This window comes from Pan troglodytes, chromosome 14 (assembly GCF_028858775.2).
Source record: "Pan troglodytes isolate AG18354 chromosome 14, NHGRI_mPanTro3-v2.0_pri, whole genome shotgun sequence".
Lineage (NCBI taxonomy): Eukaryota > Metazoa > Chordata > Mammalia > Primates > Hominidae > Pan > Pan troglodytes.
The window spans coordinates 115,763,351-115,783,537 of record NC_072412.2 but is presented as its reverse complement, the minus strand read 5'-3'; the positions used below and the strand labels follow the sequence as shown (position 1 = coordinate 115,783,537).

Here is a 20,187-nt window from a genome sequence, read left to right as displayed (position 1 = left end):
ATGCACAGAATTGGGGTGTTTGGTTTTTCATATGTGAAATGACTCAAAAATTATTAAAAACAATTGATAGGGAATTCTTTGCAGCAAGTCAAGATTCCTGTAGTTGACATTTTAACCAGCGACTTGTCTGAAAGTAGAATCTGATAAATCCAGGACTGAGGGAACTCCAGGGGAGGGGTGGCCGAGGTTCTCACTGACAGGCTCAGAATTCAGAAACTTCCCAAGGCTCTCAAGTTAGCCTGAAATCAACCACTGAAAGTTATAATAGGAAAGAAAATCAATCTTGCACTTAGAGACGGAGTGCATTCCTGCTGCACAGTAAAGAATTCTTCCTGGGAAAGGTGCTGTTGGCTTCTCCACCGGTGGGAGCCTACAGCATGAAAGTCGCCGAAAACCACATCATCTCAAAAGGGAATGGTTTAAGCACAGTATTCATCCTGCTTCCTCTTTAGAGCAGACCATACTTCTAGGGCATCATTTAATTTTCCAAACCATATTTTGGGAGAGAGAATGAGAAACCACATGCCCTGAGAAGTGGAACCCAAGGAAGGAGAGGGGAGGGAGGGTGTGTGGAAGGTGAGGGAGGGTGTGTGGAAGGGGAGGGAGGGTATGTGGAAGGGGAGGGAGAGTTGAGGGTATTGGGCTGAAAACGGGGAGGCTGAGGGGACCTCGCATTTTGTGTGGTTCTTACCACATGCCAAGACTTGTCATGCAGAAGAAGGATTAAGTTCATTCGTCACTCAAAGATCAGGACCAGTGTGATACTATACAGTAAGGCAGGTTTCAGATGAGTGTGGGAAAAATGTCCTAATCGCAGAGTGGCACTCTCCACGTCAGAAGCGGGGGCTGCCTGGGAAGAACAAGCTTCTCTCCCCGCTGGGAGGGCTGGCATGAGGCTGCAGGGCAGTTGTCAGGGGTCCCAGTGCCCAGAATGCAGTGGGAAGTTACGCTGATGCCCCAATGCCTTTGCCCGAGAGTTCAGGATTTCAGGTTAAATAATAAAGATGTGCAGATTGGACATGTTTTGTGAAGATCTGATTACCTGGGTTTTGATAATGACTTTACCTTTGAGAAGTACGTTCCATTTGGATAGCTTCACCCGGGATTCTCCTTCTAAAGTTGTTTCCGCCCCAGTATGTGGACAGTGAAATTGATCAATGCCTTCCCTATTCCCACAGGTCTCCCGGGTCCTCCTGGCCCCCCAGGTCCTTATGACATCATCAAAGGGGAGCCTGGGCTCCCTGGTCCTGAGGGCCCCCCAGGGCTGAAAGGGCTTCAGGGACTGCCAGGCCCGAAAGGCCAGCAAGGTGAGAAGGCTTTGCCTGTGCGGGGTGGTATGGGGAGCCCAGAGGGGCAGTGGTCAGAGTTCCTCCTCACCCATGTATCTAAAATAAGTTTCTGGGTAATGATTATACACACACATATGAATATGAGTTTCTTACCTCCCTTCAATGCATATCAAAACCTATGACATTTTTAAAGGGACCTTAAAAAATCCAGAAGAAAACCCAGGAAAAGCTAGAGGAACACATAACAACACATCTGTGTTCAGTTAGAAAAACATGGGCTCAAAGAACCAGATCATTACCTTTCCCCCTCCTGCCTCCCGCTCCAGATGGGGGTGGCACGTAGCAATCTGGAATGGTAAAAATCGGTGCTCTCCATCCATGCCCCCAGGAGCGCTGCCTGATCGGCACTGTCTGTACAATTCTCTGTTATTTCCCGAAACCCTAACATAGTCTTCTGCTTATTTGAGCGAAACATCTCCTATTTCAAGAGCTACTGATAAGGAGTGGGTGGGAAGTAAAGGAGAATGAAAACATTTTAAAGTTGAAAGCATCAAAGAAAATTTAATGATACTTAAGAATAAGCTAGCCAGGCTCACTGGGTCACACCTATGTAATGCCAGCTTTTTGGGAGGCTGAGGTGGGAGGATCACTTGAGCCCAGGAGTTCAAGACCAGCCTGGGCAACATAGGGAGAGTCTGTCTCTACAAAATAATAATGATAAAATGAGCCAGGTGTGGTAGTGCATACCTGTAGTCCCAGCTACTCGGGAGGCTGAGGCAGGAGAATCGCTTGAGCCCGGGAGGTCGAGGCTGCAGTGAGCGGTGGTCACGCCACTGCACTCCAGCCTGGGTGACAGAGCGAGACCCTGTCTCAAAAAAAAAAAAAAAAAAAAGAGAAAGAAAGAAGAAGAAGAAGCTATGTACATGAAAACAAAAAAAACTCTCCATGTTGGTATATCTGTTGCCTAAAAATTGAGACCCCAGTATATGGCTGAGAGGGAAAGTTATCCAGTCTCTCATTCCCTCCACATCACCTGCCTTTTCCAAACCAATCTGCCAAACAGCAAGAAACCAGGGAGAACTCAGAACGAGGTGCCCAAACACACACCCCCATATGAATATCCAGCTGCTTCTGCGAAGTCTGTACTCGACTTTGTGGGAAGCAACTCCTGGCTGTCCAAGAAAACGTTCTCATCTGCAGTGAGACTTTATGCTTGGCTCCTTGAACACTGAAAAGGACATTTAAGAAGGGAAGAAAGAGATACAGCTTACTGCCATACAGGATCATAAATTATTTCTCCTCTGCCTCAGGTGTTACAGGATTGGTGGGTATACCTGGACCTCCAGGTATTCCTGGGTTTGACGGTGCCCCTGGCCAGAAAGGAGAGATGGGGCCTGCCGGGCCTACTGGTAGGTTGCGAAACTTCCAACCTAATTACCCTTGACCAGGATCTTTGGGATAGAAGGAGCAGAACCAGGCATGGGGAAACAGCAGAATGAAGTTGGATATATCACTTGACAGATTTCCTAAGAAGTCTGTTTCTTAGAAGAAATAGAATCAAATAGAAGAGCTGAAGAAGTGTCCTTTTTTCTGTGTAGAGACAGATATTGATCAAAGTGTACGTTTCCCAGATGTTGTTGAAAGGCAGCCAATAGTGGTGGCCCATGTGGTTTCCTAAGTGGGATGTGAGCTGCAGCTGTGAAAATTCTATTTCAGCAAAGGACAAGGGAAGCAGAAATGAAAATAAGGCCAGCATTGGCCCAAAGGCATGGGATGAACTTGATCTGCTTCCTTAGGAGAAGGGACACTCGAGTGTCCGGTGAAGGCTATGATGCAAAAGCCTGAGGCCGCTGAATAACTGAACAAAGAGCTCAGCCCAGCAGACCTGGGCACAGTTTGGCACGTGGCACAGTTAGGGGACAGAAGCAGGCTTTGCCTGCGAGGTCCCTTACTGCTCCATTTCCATACGCAGGCTTTGGGCTGCTATGGAGGAGAAAACACCTTAAGATGAGGTTGTTTAATAATTCTATGATAGTCCTCCCCAACAGGAGCCCCACGATTCTGTGTGAATGACATGCACAGAGTCACGTCATTCATTTATTTTCATTTATTCATATATCCATTTTCATATGTGTCATATATTCATTGAACTAAATTGTTCAAGCATCTGCTCTGCACCGAGAACTGTGCTTATAAAAATATCTTGAGGTGGCAGGTAAAAAGAAAAAGTTAAGACACCATGAAGGAGGTAGGCTGCTGTATTTAGTTAGCCATGCATTCTTTTTAGACTTTTTTGGTAACATGAATAGGTAGGATACTTTGTGGAAATATAAAATATTAAAAACTCTTTGGAGAAAATGATTTTGAAAGCCTGTGGGGGAGCGTGTTTGTAATTAGGAAAACTAATTTGTCTCCTATCTTCCAGGTCCAAGAGGATTTCCAGGTCCACCAGGCCCCGATGGGTTGCCAGGATCCATGGGGCCCCCAGGCACCCCATCTGTTGATCACGGCTTCCTTGTGACCAGGCATAGTCAAACAATAGATGACCCACAGTGTCCTTCTGGGACCAAAATTCTTTACCACGGGTACTCTTTGCTCTACGTGCAAGGCAATGAACGGGCCCACGGCCAGGACTTGGGTAAGAAGCCTGCAGATCCATGCATTCATTCAGTGTAGGTGTGTTGAGTGCCTTTGGTGCGCAGTGCTGGACTCGCCTCTGCTGCTGCAGTGAGGGCAGTAGCGAGTGAAACACTGTGCCATGAGGGCGGTAGCCAGTGAAAAAGCAGCCCGGCCCCATTTCCCTCCATTGATTACAAATAATCGGTTCAACAGTTGCTGTATTACTAATGGCAAGCCAAGAAATGTGGAGACTGAATCTTCGAAAATCTTTAAATTAATAAAACTTTAGATCTCATCTTCAAATTATCAAGTAGGATCAAGATTCCTGGAGTGCACTTAACAATTTGCATTGATGCGGCTTAACCATTGCTCTTTGTTAAAAAAAGGTCCATGTTATCCTGTCTGAAATTCTCTACAGCTGCTGAGCTCTGCTCCTCTAGTTTAGATCAGCAGAAAGCTACATATCTGTCCTCATTATCTTAATCTGACCCAGATATCCTCCACCAAACCGTGTTTTAATTTTCTCTGCCTTTAACTTTTATCAGGGTTAGAATCAGCAAGCTGCTATAGAAAGAGCATCTCTGCATTTTCTGCAAAACTGTTGTTAAAGACATTGCCCAATTTGTTACTATCCATCGTATAACGAACCATGTGTTAAGTTCCTTCTAGAATTCAGCTTTAGGAAAAGGTTTCTTTGTGCTGGTAAACTGGTTTTGTTTCCTTTCATCAAAAATGTCCTACATAATCCTTTATACATTTCCATTTCAGTGATTATGTTGATTATATGTTTTTGCTTGTTGTCCAGCTGAAATCCACTTTACATAGAGATAGATTGTGAATTATAAAGGAAACATCTCACATTGTCTTCTTCCTTGTCTAGGCACGGCCGGCAGCTGCCTGCGCAAGTTCAGCACAATGCCCTTCCTGTTCTGCAATATTAACAACGTGTGCAACTTTGCATCACGAAATGACTACTCGTACTGGCTGTCCACCCCTGAGCCCATGCCCATGTCAATGGCACCCATCACGGGGGAAAACATAAGACCATTTATTAGTAGGTGAGTCGAGCATCTGTAGGAACAAATGCAAAATTGAAGAGGAAAAGTCTCTAGTCTGGACAAGCATATGTTTTCTATTTTTCTCCAAAACGTTGAATCCATTGCCATTTAGCTTATTATTTGTGATATTCGAGTTTTGTAATGGAAATCTACCATAAAAATTATTTGACATAAAAGTCAGTTGGCTGGGCACAGTGGCTCATGCCCGTAATCCCAACACTTTGGGAAGCCGAGGCGAGAGGGTTGCTTGAGCTCAGGAGTTCAAGACCAGCCTGGGCAAGATGACGAGACTTCATCTCTACAAAAAATACAAAAGTTAGCTGGGCGTGGTGGTGTGAGCCTGTGGTCCCAGCTACGAGGGAGGCTGAGGTGGGAGGATCACTTAAGCCTGGGATGTTGAGGCTGTAGTGAACTGAGACCACACCACTGCACTCCTGCCTGAGCAACAGAGTGAGAACCTGTCTCAAAAAGAAAAAAGAGTCAGCTATTCTCATTTAAAACTGTGGTGCAAAACCATGGTGAGATAATGCCAGGCTTGCAGAGATAATTTATATTTTGCCTGACTCATTGTGGTGGTTGCCTTTCCTCCTGTGAGCAGGGTGATGCCACTCGATTCTTCAGCAAGCGTTGGAACAGTGTTGCTCAATCTTTCTTTTGAAAAAGTAACAGCTTCCCCAAGGAGCCTTTTAAGACATTGTTTTCTGAATCATCCCTGCCCCTATGAATTTTTTTAAAAGTTATTTTTAATTTTGGTAAAATGGACATAACCTAACATTTACCATCTTAATAATTTTTCAGTGCACAGTGTAATGGCATTAAGTACATTTGCAGTGTTGTTTAACCATCACCGCCATCCATCTCCTGAACTTTTTTATTTTCCCAAACTCAAACTCTGTCCCTATTAAACACTGACTCCACATCCCTCCTCCCAGCCTCTGGTGACCCCCATTCTACTTTCTGTCCCTGTGAATTTGACCCCCGTAGACACCTCATGTAAGTGGAATCATACAGTATTTTTCCTTTTGTCACTGGCCTGTTTCACTCAGCGTAATGTCCTCAGGGTTCATCCATATTATAGCATGTGATAGGATTTCTTTCCTACTTAGGGCCAGCTAATATTTCACTGTGCATAGGTGCCACGTTTTGTTTCTCCATTCCTCTGTCACTGGACACTTGGGGTTTGTCCACACCTCAGCTATTGTGAACAATGCTGCTGTGAACTTGCGTGTGAAAATACTTCTTTGAGAGCCTGCTTTTAATTGTTCTGGAGGTATACCCAGAAGTAGAATTGTGGGATCATGTGGCAATTCTATTTTTAGTTATTTGAGAAACCTCCATGCTGTTTTCCACAGTGGCCACACCCTTTACATTCCTGCCACAGCGCACAGGGTCCCAGTTGCTCCACGTCCTCACCAGCACGCGTTGTTTTCTGCGTTTTTGATAGTAGCCATCCCAATGGGTGTGAGGGGGCCCCTATGAAATCGTAATACTGCAGACATACTGTGTATCTCCTCTGTTTGTGTATTGTATGTATATCTGTGCTTTATACATAAAATTATACAGATTTATACATAAAAAGTTACACAATAATACACACACGCCCAGTTCCACCAATTTTTGCTCCCTTGGGTGATATTGTACCCGTCGAAAATGCATGTGTTGGACTGAGCGATCTCCCTTGAGTGTTTATCCGCACTAATATCTGAAGTACGTTTTCAGGCCCCAGGAGCCTCCCTGATAGGAAGTAAGATGGGAAACTGAGATTATTACGACTGAAAATAACATGACTGTCCTCTCTTTGCCTCTTTCCTTCTAATTAAAAGTTTATTGCTGGCCAGGCACAGTGGCTCGCGCCTGTAATCCCAGCACTTTGGGAGGCCAAGGCAGGTGAATCACCTGAGGTCAGGAGTTCGAGGCCAGCCTGGCCAGCATGGTGAAATCCCATCTCTACTAAAAATACAAAAATTAGCTGGGTGTGGTGTTGCATGCCTGTAATCCCAGCTACTCGGGAGGCTGAGGCAGGAGAATTGCTTGAACCCAGCAGGCGGAGGTTGCAGTGAGCCAGGATCGCACCATTGCACTCCAGCCTAGGCGACAAGAGCAAAACTCTGTCTCAAAAAAAAAAAAAAAAAAAAAAGTTTATTTCTTAGAAATACTCAGAAATAATAGGAAAGTGGCCAGTGAACAAATTCATTTGACTAAGAAGCTATTCCATAATTTTACTTTTTACATATTAAGATAATGATAAAAAAAAATACAAAGTTTTTTATATTCCCTTTAAAGAAATCAGCAGTCTTTGAATATGAAGAAAGATGTAGCAGTATCAGGTAGGAAGTGCCCTACATTCAACAGAAAAAGGAAAAGGGAAGCAAATGCTTGGAGTCACCCCTGGAGCTCCTGCCCAGCTGCCCCAGGCTGTGCCTTTAGCCCAACTCCTTTCATTAGATGAACATGCCCTGTTTGGGGGAAGACCAGGGTTATGTGCCAGGCAATTCCTGGCAGATGACAATTTAGTGAGAGAGCTATGCCACGTGGGACCATGGACCAGAGGGCTGGAAGGTGCCTCCTATGTAGGAAAATCTTAGATCTTTGATCCCCTTACATTAAAATATCTACTGACAGTTTTCTTTGATTTTTTTTTTGAGCTATAAGAAAACTTATTTTATAGGTCTTAAAATGGAGAATATCATTGATTACACTTCCAGAATGGCCCTTTTCAGAATGCAGGCAGTACTTCACCTGTGCGAGTGGCTGCCAGATATTGACTGTTTTGAGACTTTTCTTGCTCAGAACCATGCCTGATAACTAGAAGGAAAAGTAACAACTTTTGTGGGTTTCTTTTTTTAGCTTCCTTTACACAACAGGTAGAAAAAGACTATTCATTGATAGGTTTCCTGTTTACTTTCTTGGCAATGTTGACATTTGACCTTGATTCAGAGCTCCTTGACAGGAGCTCTGGCATGCCCTGGTGGTAGTCCAAAAACAGGTCTCAGAGAAGCTGTGTGTCTGAGACCAGCATTTCTGTGTGATGCATTCCTCTCAGTACAACACCCCTGGTCTTTGAGCACCAAGAGTCTAAGTTTCTGTATGTTTTGATCCTGAGATGAGCTTATAAAGCCAACGGGGAGGTGCTAAACCTTAGAGTCTAAGCAATGGGCACAGCATTTCCCACTTAATATGTCATTGGACCAGAAGGTCCTGAAATGTCCCAGGACTTTACATTTCCAGATTTTTATGTCTTCCTGTTAGTTGACACATCGAAGCTCAGCATGAAGGGACCTTCCCAGGCATGTACTTGAAGCTGCTGCTTTTGCATCAAGTCTGCCTCTACTTCCCTCTCGTAGAGAGGCTGCCCCTTTGTCCCTGTCTCTGAGCAGGCAGGTTTCCACGGTTACTGAACTTAGTGGTTTCCACGACTTCTCAGGACTTACAGGTTCCTTCTCGGCTCTTCCCTTTAGGGAGGTCCGAAAGCTAAATGTTAGAAACAGCAAATGACACAAAAGCCTTCGTTTTGAGCAGAAAAGGTGGCAGTTTTCCAGCTTTCATCCGATAGTAGGGCACAATTTTCTAAGTACTTTCTAGCTTTCTGCAGACAAGACTCACGAGATAAACACTGATTGCTAATTGCTCTGACGAAAAGACCGCTGGATTGAGAGCAAGGAGAACTGCATTTTCGTTCTGTCTTGGACACAACTAACCCTGGCCTTAGTTTCTTCATATGCAATATGGAGAATTTGGCCATGTGAATTTTAAGGAGTCACAGAGCTCTTTAAGCCTGCAATGGGGCAGGACCCTTGAATCCCTCAGCCCAGAGACAGTCTGAAAAAGACAAAACCCTTCCCTCCAGGGTGTATTTCTAGGTCTCATGTCTAGCAAACAGATGGTGGCAGATGTATAAGGCCAATTTCAGTCACTGTTGTTTAACTGAACCTTTTAATTCATCTGCATTTGGGTGAATAAAATAGAAAATTGCACACACCACACATACACACACACACAGACAGACACACACACAAGTCCATGGAAAATCAAATGACTCATTCAGCCCTATTCCCCCTTCTGAGCCACGTTCATGCAAATGTCCCAGTATAACTAGGTGTAATTATTGACACCATTTATAGTCATTTATCAGCATTATTAACACTGTTCATTTTGTGACTTGAATGTAATTATTCACTGTTGGCGTTTAATTTTTTTTTAAACAAAGCATTATCCCACCATCAAGGGTTCCCTTCATTGAGAGGGTCTTAGTCAGAACACTGTGCTGTTTTAATGTGTTTCTGGTGCAGTCCCAAGGCTGAGCTGAATCAGCCCGGCTTGGGAGGCATCCTGTCCTTGGGAGGGTCCTCTGGAGGTCACTTCAGCGGCAGTGGATGCTGACGGCCTTGGACCTTGGACAGCTGAGCCGAGAGGGCAGACCAAAAAGACAAGTTTCCCGCAGGAGGCCCATGTGGACATTCAGCCTTAAGTTCATTAAAGCATGCATTATTTGTCTTAGTTACTCAACTCACTAAGTGCATTTCTTATACTAAAGATTATTCATAGCTTCAAACTGTTGCATTCCAGAAGGAGTAGCTCTTGGATTTCACCAGCATTTTTTCTGAAGCATTTATTGTGCTTGTGGAAATACGTACGCATTGTTGAAAGATTGGAAAACACTCAAATGCCCAAAGAAGAAAAGTTGCCTGTAACCCCAGCCCCTCCAGGAGAGCCACTGTTAGAGCTTTGCCTTCCTATTTTCCCCTTCTACAAGACAGACAGTTAAATAACTCGTGTTGGATCTATTTTTTAAACAATATTTTAGGGGCAGGTCTCGCTATGTTGCCCAGGCCGGAGAGCAGTGGCCCACAGGCAGGCCGAGCATAGCTCCCTGCAGCCTTGAACTCCTGGCCTCAGGCAGTCCTGCCTCAGCCTCCCGAGTAGCCAGGACTACAGGCCTGTGTCCTGCTCTAATTTTTTTTTTGAGACGGAGTTTCACTCTTGTTGCCCAGGCTGGAGTGCATTGACACAATCTCGGCTCACTGCAACCTCCGCCTCCCAGGTTCAAGTGATTCTCCTGCCTCAGCCTCCCGAGTGGCTGGGATTACAGGCATGTGCCACCGTGCCCGGCTAATTTTTTGTATTTTTAGTAGAGACAGCATTTCTCCATGTTGGTCAGGCTGGACTTGAACTCCTGACCTCAGGTGATCCACCCACCTCGGCCTCCCAAAGTGCTGGGATTATAGACATGAGCCACCGCGCCCACCCATCCTGCTGTATTTTTGAATTGAATGTTTTAATACTGAGACAGGCTTATAAAACCAACGGGGAGGTACTAAACCTCAGAGTCTAAGCAATGGGCACAATGTTTTCCACTTAATACGTAATTGGACCAGAAAGACTGAGTGAGGATGTTGAGTGTAGGTAACGGGGCAGTGCATGGAGGGCGGCCTCTGCCCTGCACCCCAGCTGTGCTGAGTGTCTCTGCTCCACTTCCAGGTGTGCTGTGTGTGAGGCGCCTGCCATGGTGATGGCCGTGCACAGTCAGACCATTCAGATCCCACCGTGTCCCAGCGGGTGGTCCTCGCTGTGGATCGGCTACTCTTTTGTGATGGTAAGTGTCTGGGGAGACGCCATATTTCCCGGGAAGAGCCCCACTCACGCCCCATAGTCGCCTCTGTCTGGTGCCTCCACACCTTGGAGTTCTCTGCATCTCGCTGCTTAAGCCCCTCCCTCTTCCTCCAACCGTCCCCTTCCAAAGCATGCCTCGAAGCCTGGCCTGCCCTGCCTGGTGACAGCAGGGGTCTCCAGCACCAGCCAGAACCCTCCCCTGCTCACAGCCAAGGTAGCTGGGATGAGCATCTTCCTGGAAATGCAGGCCCAGGCCTCTGCTTCCCTGTGGCTGCTCCACTCGGGTGCTCTACAGGTCTGTTCCAGCACCAGCAATATGAACAGCTTCTCTATACAACCAGCTTCTCCATACAACCAGCTTCCCTATATGAGCAGCTTCTTCATATGACCAGCTTCTCCATATGACTAGCTTCTCTGTATGACCAGCTTGTTCATATGACCAGCTTCCATCTTTGAGCAGCTTCTCCATATGACCAGCTTCTCCATATGACTAGCTTCTCTGTATGACCAGCTTCTCTCTATGAGCAGCTTCTCTATATGACCAGTTTCTCTATATGAACAGCTTCTGTATATGACCAGTTTCTCTATATGAGCAGCGTCTCCATGTGACCAACTTCTCTATATGACCAGCTTCTTTACATGGAGTGGAGGCCTCTTTCAGGGAAAGGAGGAAGAGAGCCTCCACGTGGGGAGTACACATTCTACTACAACATGCATGAGCTTGAAAGCAGAAGCTTGAGTTAGGGAGAGAACACCCGAGGGCTGGCCGTGGCCTCCACGAAGGCCCTCCTGGGGCAGTGCCGCCTGGGACCCTTCCCACAGGGCAAGGACTGCTCTCCTAGCCCCAGGGCTTCCCTTTCCCACAAAAGCCAACTGAAACAGAAAACAAGGCCCCTGTTTGATACACTCATTGTAGCTTATTTTATTCTATTACCCCAGTTGGCAGTATTGATTGAATATATGCAAGCCGTGAACTTGTAAGATCAGAGTTATCCCGGAATTTGCCAATTCCCAGTAAATGACCCTACACATACACCTGCACCATCATTGGAAGTCCTAGTCCCATCTTCACACTGTCAGGAATGGGCAAGTTGTACATTTGACCCACAGGTGAACATTATTTATTATCTGATTGACAGGCTTCATAGCTATTTTCTTCTGTAAATTATTCCAATTGTAGAAAAAATTGGCGGGAAAGCATTTTTTTAATGTTTGAGTGAGGACGCTGAGGGTAGATAACAAGGTAACTCACGGATGGTGTGGCGTCTGCCCTGCGCCCCAGCCGTGTGGAGGGTCTCTGTTCCACCTTCCAGACGTGCTGTGTGCAAGGCGCCCACCATTGTCATTTCCTTCTACTGGTTTTTTCTTGTGCTTTTCTACACATTTTTCCAAGTGTAGAAAAAGTTGGCAGGAAAGCAATTTTTAAAATGTTCGTGCACGTGTACAAGTTTGATTGTATGATTTGCTGGGTTGATTGTACTGCAGCTAGACTCTTCATGTTGCAACCACCAGATTAACAGGTTGTTGCAATAATTCGAAGTGCTGCATTGTAACTACTTTATCGAGAGAGCCAGAAAGGTTGAAAATGCTGTATAGAGAAATCAGGACACTAACAATGATATAAGCTTGCCATGTTCATTAAAAGGTAGATTGGATTCGCCACTCCATAATCATAAGAAATACTGAGTGGAATCTCTGTGTGTCAGAGAAAGCCCACAGTTGCATTGAGGACCCACAGGAAAGCTGTTGTCACCACCAACCCTTGTCCGGGTGTCAAAAGGCCTGAAACAGTTATTGCCCATAATTTGTCTAAATCAGGAGCAAACGAAAATAGTGATGTTCTAGAGAACAGTGTCTTCCAGCACCTCCTCTGAATTCTCAGGACGGTGGCTCTGATCTGGAGGTCTGGAGACCCCGTCCTTGCCTCTGCTCCGCCTTGAAGCTATGTGATCCTGGTCAGATCCGAGAATGTCCTCAGCTGGGAATCAGTGGAGTTAGCCTTGTCCTCAAAGGTCTCTTGTGTCTCCAGAATTCTAGAGTTCACATTTCCTATATCTGAAATAATAGTCACGGGGATCTGTTGTAATGTCTTAGTCAAGTTTGTATGTCATTCATTTTAAGGTCTTGATTTCTGAGTACAGGAAGGTCCTACTTAAACCTGCTAGACCAAAATGCAATTTGATGTAGTAGTAGCTATTTTTTTCTCTTTCTCTTGTTTTTCTCTCTTTTTAAAGAAAAAAAATTGAATGATTATTCTTTACCTTATTATAAGATAAATAGCATCTAATATGGCAAATACAGGAATGCATTTGTAAAGTCTGATTCCACATCAGTTGTTCACAACATTATTTGAACATTTTGGCTATTGTCTCATGCCCCATGTTAGAATGGGTTGGAGTGTTTCAAATCTAATACACAGTGAGCTCTTCTTTAAACGCTAATGAAGCTGGGCTGGTCACCTATTTGGGAAGCAGCCATTAGACGATCCCTGGGGCCACGTTGAGCACTATGGGGCCCCAGCCATGCAGGCACTGGCTTGCCGGCCAGCCCGATAATTTGGGCACAGAGTGTGTCCTGTGGTGACCACATGAGGCTGCAGTGTGTGGCTTTCCAGAGGGAACACCGTGGCGCCTTCCTGGGAAGGATCGATCTCTTTCCCGGTGTTTGGGGAGGGAACCTCTGACTCACGGCTTGCATCTGTTCTGCAGCACACCAGCGCTGGTGCAGAAGGCTCTGGCCAAGCCCTGGCGTCCCCCGGCTCCTGTCTGGAGGAGTTTAGAAGTGCGCCATTCATCGAGTGTCACGGCCGTGGGACCTGTAATTACTACGCAAATGCTTACAGCTTTTGGCTCGCCACCATAGAGAGGAGCGAGATGTTCAAGTAAGTGGGAGCACTGCTTTTTTGCAGGCTGCTGGCCCCTTTGTGACTTTATTTTTTAATCATCCGCGATCCGTAACACCTTCCAATGCAAAGTCTCAAAAAGATGGTTAGTAATGAATATTTGATGCTGTTCGACATGGGCAGATGACCGAGACGATTTTCAAAGGCAGACCTTCAGTCACAGGTTTAATTTTTTCATTTACCGAAGAACCATGAAAGAAAAAGGTCATTTTCCATTTTTTCTAGGTGAGTGTACTAAAATGTAATTAAAGCAACTGAAATCTCCAAACAGAGCATGTTTGAAATACAGTATATTTAATAATCCCGGGGAGAAGAAGTGAGCAGCGTTCATTTTCATGCCATTCATAACACTGATCGTAATGTAAACTTTGTGTAAGTTCTGAGTGACTTCACAAGGTATTTTTTTAGACTTGTGCAAATAAAAATTAATTTCAGCACAAATTCAGCTGAAACTGAGAGGGAAGACCCTTCCTTCCTTTTCCATTACCAAAATCTCACTTTAAAATGACTGGCCCAAGTGGCTACTAACCTTGCTGGAGTTGACTGGGAGCCGGGCCGGTCCCCGAAGGCCAGGAACGCATAATGAACCCTCTATCCGGAGCCCCAGCTGCAGCCCCGCTGGAGCCAATGCAGGAGGCTGACGGAGCTGGCACAGCTGCTTACTGTTCATTTCCAAAACAAGCGCTTCTCACCCCTGGAGATGAGCCTTTCCATCTTCACCTTTTTGGAGAGAATTATATGGAACCCTGCTATGATCCTGTCTCTTTCCAGCTTAGATAGTAAGAGGCAGAACAACATACACGCTTCTCTAATTCGTTACTCATCCAAAAAGTGCCGTGTGCCTAACTGGTGGTTTATTGGAGCCTTGCAAGGAACTGGAAACTTGACATCCATGCTGCAGATAGAGTTTAACCATTCACTACCAAAATGAGCGCACTTTGTTCATGCCAGCCCTTGCAGTGTCCTCTTATAAGGTTGATAGGTAATGATGGTTTTTTTTTTTTTAACCAGCAGCCTGATACAATAAACTAAAATGTTTTCCCAAAGTAAATTAGGTAAGATCCCATTAATTTAAATAATAAACTTGAGGGTACTAGAATTTGCACCAAAAGTTAATAAAATAAGCAGCCTCAATTTTAGGATGAGGCACTGTCATAAATGGCTATTTTAATTTAGTTTAATTAATTTATTTATTTTAATTGAATTTTCTCAGTACCAATTTTAGTTCAGATTTTACCTTTTCAACAATCAAAATAACGTAGAGTTTCTAAGCTTGAGAAACACTTGGGACATTAAATGTCTTTCCCTCTTTTTGGTCTCAAAGCAGACCATCTGCATAGAAATCCTTCAAAAGTTATAAAAGTATTTCGAGGTCTAGGGAATTACTCCAGATTTATTACTCATCGCATCATTCCACAAATATTTAATGAATACTTACTATGTGTGTAAAGTGTGGCAGAGAAGAATAATATCTTCTTCTTACCCTGGAGGAGTTTATGATCTAGTGGAGGAGAATGGAAAAAAAGTGAAATTGTAGTACGAGGAGGCAGGGTGGCACAGAGGGGAATGGCCAAGGCTTCAGAGCCAGACTGATGTGGCGGGACTTCAGCTGTGCCCTGAGAGGCTGTGGGCACTGGGGCAGGTGCCGGGGCCTGGGTGTGCAGCTGGTAACCTGCAGTGTTCTGTGTGCGTGGGACCGTGTGTGCACTGCACCCAGCACATGCCTGCTCACTGGGTGGTACCAGGTTGGGGCCTGATGCCAGGGGCTGGGCTGATCCCTTAGAGATTTCCGAGCAGGGCAGGAGTGCCATGTTTCTGACGTGCTGTGAGATGATGGCCAATGGTCTGTCTCTGTGTTGTGTTTTAGGAAGCCCACGCCGTCCACCTTGAAGGCAGGGGAGCTGCGCACGCACGTCAGCCGCTGCCAAGTCTGTATGAGAAGAACATAATGAAGCCTGACTCAGCTAATGTCACAACATGGTGCTACTTCTTCTTCTTTTTGTTAACAGCAACGAACCCTAGAAATATATCCTGTGTACCTCACTGTCCAATATGAAAACCGTAAAGTGCCTTATAGGAATTTGCGTAACTAACACACCCTGCTTCATTGACCTCTACTTGCTGAAGGAGAAAAAGACAGCGATAAGCTTTCAATAGTGGCATACCAAATGGCACTTTTGATGAAATAAAATATCAATATTTTCTGCAATCCAATGCACTGATGTGTGAAGTGAGAACTCCATCAGAAAACCAAAGGGTGCTAGGAGGTGTGGGTGCCTTCCATACTGTTTGCCCATTTTCATTCTTGTATTATAATTAATTTTCTACCCCCAGAGATAAATGTTTGTTTATATCACTGTCTAGCTGTTTCAAAATTTAGGTCCCTTGGTCTGTACAAATAATAGCAATGTAAAAATGGTTTTTTGAACCTCCAAATGGAATTACAGACTCAGTAGCCATATCTTCCAACCCCCCAATATAAATTTCTGTCTTTCTGCTATGTGTGGTACTTTGCAGCTGCTTTTGCAGAAATCACAATTTTCCTGTGGAGTAAAGATGGTCCAAAAATAGTCAAAAATTAAATATATATATATATTAGTAATTTATATAGATGTCAGCAATTAGGCAGATCAAGGTTTAGTTTAACTTCCACTGTTAAAATAAAGCTTACATAGTTTTCTTCCTTTGAAAGACTGTGCTGTCCTTTAACATAGGTTTTTAAAGACTAGGATATTGAATGTGAAACATCCGTTTTCATTGTTCACTTCTAAACCAAAAATTATGTGTTGCCAAAAGCAAACCCAGGTTCATGAATATGGTGTCTATTATAGTGAAACATGTACTTTGAGCTTATTGTTTTTATTCTGTATTAAATATTTTCAGGGTTTTAAACACTAATCACAAACTGAATGACTTGACTTCAAAAGCAACAACCTTAAAGGCCGTCATTTCATTAGTATTCCTCATTCTGCATCCTGGCTTGAAAAACAGCTCTGTTGAATCACAGTATCAGTATTTTCACACGTAAGCACATTCGGGCCATTTTCGTGGTTTCTCATGAGCTGTGTTCACAGACCTCAGCAGGGCATCGCATGGACCGCAGGAGGGCAGATTCGGACCACTAGGCCTGAAATGACATTTCACTAAAAGTCTCCAAAACATTTCTAAGACTACTAAGGCCTTTTATGTAATTTCTTTAAATGTGTATTTCTTAAGAATTCAAATTTGTAATAAAACTATTTGTATAAAAATTAAGCTTTTATTAATTTGTTGCTAGTATTGCCACAGACGCATTAAAAGAAACTTACTGCACAAGCTGCTAATAAATTTGTAAGCTTTGCATACCTTAGATCATTTTTATTTTGCACTTCTTCCAAATGAGAGTCACAGACTGGGGGTGATTTATAGTGACTACAACAAGGAAAAAAAGATTGGTGTTCTCCATCTCTTCCTCTTTCGTCGCCTCCTCACTCCCTCCTTTGCATCCTTCCATCTGTCCCCCCAGAGAGCTGTCATCTATCTCTCCATCCTTCCATTCATTCACTCTACAAATGCCACTTCCCAGGCATTGGTTAAGTAGAAGATAAACAGCGATGAATAGCACACATATATAGCCATTAAGTGTGAATCCACTGGGGGTTAGAGCTGAGATTTTAGTTATATTAGGAGTGGAGTAGAGGGCTGGATTCCAAGTATTACTTGATATAGGAAAAAAAAATAGATGGCTGATTTCTTTTCCCTAATGACTTAAGCTTCAGTTTGAGCTGGATCAGAATATAGTCCACCGAGAATGAGTGAGTTACTGAATACTCAGAAAAAAGCTCTCAATACGATGATGCTCTCAGTTAACTCACCCACCAGAGCCATTGTGAAGACGAAGGACAGAATGTGAACACGCAGCACAGTGCTCCAGGCAGGCCATGCGGCAGGGACCCGATTCGCCACCTTTTCGCCACTTTTGACAAAACCATTGAAAAGTGTTCTTTTGCTCTCCTTAGTATATAGAAGGGTAGAGAAGAAAATTAAAATCATTAGACTTAGTTTCTACTGAAGTTACTGAGAGGTATTAAGAGCCACTTCAGAGCATTTCGTACATGTACATATATTTTGTGTACAAAATTTTGTACACATATATACATATATATGTATAAAGTTCATTTATCATGTTTATTATATACAATTTAGTATCCCTAGGAAAGTACAAAGAAGATAATATAACACTGTGGATCATTCAAATCCCATGCATCTTATACCAGTTATTCTGAAAGCAGTTTTTATGTTTTTTAAATTAACTTACAGTAAAACTGACTTATTTGGATGTACATTTCTATGAATTGTGAACTTATAAATAGGTTCATATACCCATAACCAAATCAGCACGCAGAACAGTTTCATCACCTAAAAACCTTCAAACCCGTACTATGTATAACACGCCCAGGCACCCTAACCTGGTCATCAACCATGGAACTCTCCCCCATCATAGATCATCTATTCAAGAATGGAATAATAGACTTGAAACTGTCTTCTTTCACTCAGCATAATGTATTTGACATTCCTCCAAGTCGTTATGTGTATCAATAGTTCGTTCCTTTTTATTGCTGAGCGGGATGGCATTTTATAGACATACCCACCCTTCACTTATGTACTCACCTGTTGAAGGATATTTGGTTGTTTCTGGGTTTTGGTGGTTATAAATAGGAATAAACATTCACATTCAGGTTTGCATGTGAATGTAAGTCTTCATTACTTCATTACTTTAGGATAAATGCCCAGTACTAAGACAGCTGTGCCATAGGGGAAGTGTGTGTTTAATGTTCTAAGGAGCTGCCAAACCATCTTCCAGGATGGCTGCATCATGCTGCCTTCCACCAGCAACCAATGGGAGCCCCAGTGGCTCCACATCCCCTCCAGTATTTGACTTTGCCAGCAATTGTTCTGTGTGTGTGTGATCTTCTCACAAGTATGTAGTGGCATTAACTATGGTTAATTTGCATTTCTCTAATGGTTAATGATGTTGAACAGTTTTTGGCTGCCTGTATATCTTGTATATCCTTTTTTTAAAAGTGTTTGTTAAGCCTTTGCTCAGTCTTTTTAAAACTTTTATTTTATCTTATTTTATTTTTAGATGGGGGTCTTACTCTGTTGCCCAGGCTGGACTGCAGTGGCCTAATCTCGGCTGGCTGTTAACCTCCACCTCCTGGGCTCAAGTGATCCTCCCACCTCAGCCTTCTGAGTAGCTGGGACTGCAGGTGTGTGCCACGCACCCAGCTAAATTTTTTTGTATTTTTGTAAAGACTGGGTTTCACCATGTTGTCTAGGCTGGCCTCAAACTCCTAGACTCAGGTGATCTGCCCACCTAGGCCTCCCAAAGTGCTGGGATTACAGGCGTGAGCCATCGTATCCAGCCCCTTTGCTCAGGTTTTCAGTTGGGTTGCTCGTTTTCATACTGCTGCATTCTGAAAGTTTTTCGCATATTCTGGTTACAAGTCCATTTTTGGATAAGTGATTTGCAAATTCATCCACTTAATGATGTCTTTCACAGAGCTAAACTTTTTTGCTTTTTAAAATTTCAGCTTTTATTTTAGATACAGCGGTGTATATGCAGGATTGTTATGCAGGTGTATAGTACCAGGTGGCAAGCGTGGTACCCAATAGGTAGCTTTTCAACCCAGGCCCCGTCCTCCCTCCCCGCTCTAGTATTCTGCAGTGTTGATTGTTCCCATGTTTATGTCCATGTGTAGAGCTAAACTTTTTAATTTTGATGATATCCAACTTATCAATTTTTGTTTTCTTCCATTGGACATGCTTTTGCTATTATGGTTAAGAACCCGTTGATATACCCTCGCTCACGAATATTTTCTCTTGCGCTTTCTTCTCAAAGTTTTATGGTTTTACTTACTACATTTCGATTTGTAATCCATTTTTTAATTGATGAAATTCACATAATGTAAAATTCACCATGTTAAGGTGAACAATTCAGTGGCATGTAGTACATTCACAATGCTGTGCCACCGCCTACGTCTAGTTCTAAGCCACCTGCTTCTAGTACTAAACCAGCTTCATCTAGCACTAAACCAGCTTCATCTAGCACTAAACCACCTGAATCTAGCACTAAACCACCTGCATCTAGTTCTAAACCACCTGCATCTAGTTCTAAACCACTTGTATCTAGTACTAAACCACCTGCATCTAGTTCTAAACCACTTGTATCTAGTACTAAACCACTTGTATCTAGTACTAACCCACTTGTATCTAGTACTAACCCACTTGTATCTAGTACTAAACCACTTGTGTCTAGTTCCAAAACTAGTTCCATCACACCAAAGCCCCATGCCCATTCAGAAGTCACACCCCATTCCCTCCCTACCCCTCTGTCCCTGACAAACACCTGTCTGCTTTCTGCCTCTATACATTTGCCTACTTTGGATATTTCATACAGTGCATGACTTGCGTGTGTGCTTTCTTTCACTTAGCATGATCTTCTCAAGGTTATCCACATTGTGGCATGCCAGTACTTCGATCACTTTTATGGCTGTATAACTTCCATCATGTAAATATGCTACATTTTCTGTATCGACTCACCCATTCATGAACATGTGGACTATCTTGATGTTTGGCTACTGTGAATAGTGTTGCTGTGCACATGCATTTGTTTGAGCTCCTGTTTTCTTTTCTTTTTCTTTTTCTTTCTTTCTTTTTTTTTTTTTTT

The 20,187-nt window shown here is 43.7% G+C and overlaps 1 protein-coding gene across 2 annotated transcripts in view; it reads left to right on the top strand.

The window, feature by feature from the left end:
- The window catches only part of COL4A1 (collagen type IV alpha 1 chain), a 158,449-nt gene extending 141,622 nt beyond the window's left edge, over nt 1-16,827 (top strand). For both annotated transcript variants that reach the window (XM_016925527.4, XM_063792319.1), the window contains exons 46-52: nt 1,179-1,307; nt 2,600-2,698; nt 3,715-3,927; nt 4,789-4,966; nt 10,445-10,559; nt 13,285-13,457; nt 15,346-16,827. In XM_016925527.4, the coding sequence (XP_016781016.3) occupies nt 1,179-1,307; nt 2,600-2,698; nt 3,715-3,927; nt 4,789-4,966; nt 10,445-10,559; nt 13,285-13,457; nt 15,346-15,427 (989 nt within the window). In that variant the 3' untranslated portion in view covers nt 15,428-16,827. The remainder of the gene's footprint in view (nt 1-1,178; nt 1,308-2,599; nt 2,699-3,714; nt 3,928-4,788; nt 4,967-10,444; nt 10,560-13,284; nt 13,458-15,345) is intronic.
- The last annotated feature ends 3,360 nt before the right edge of the window (nt 16,828-20,187 follow it).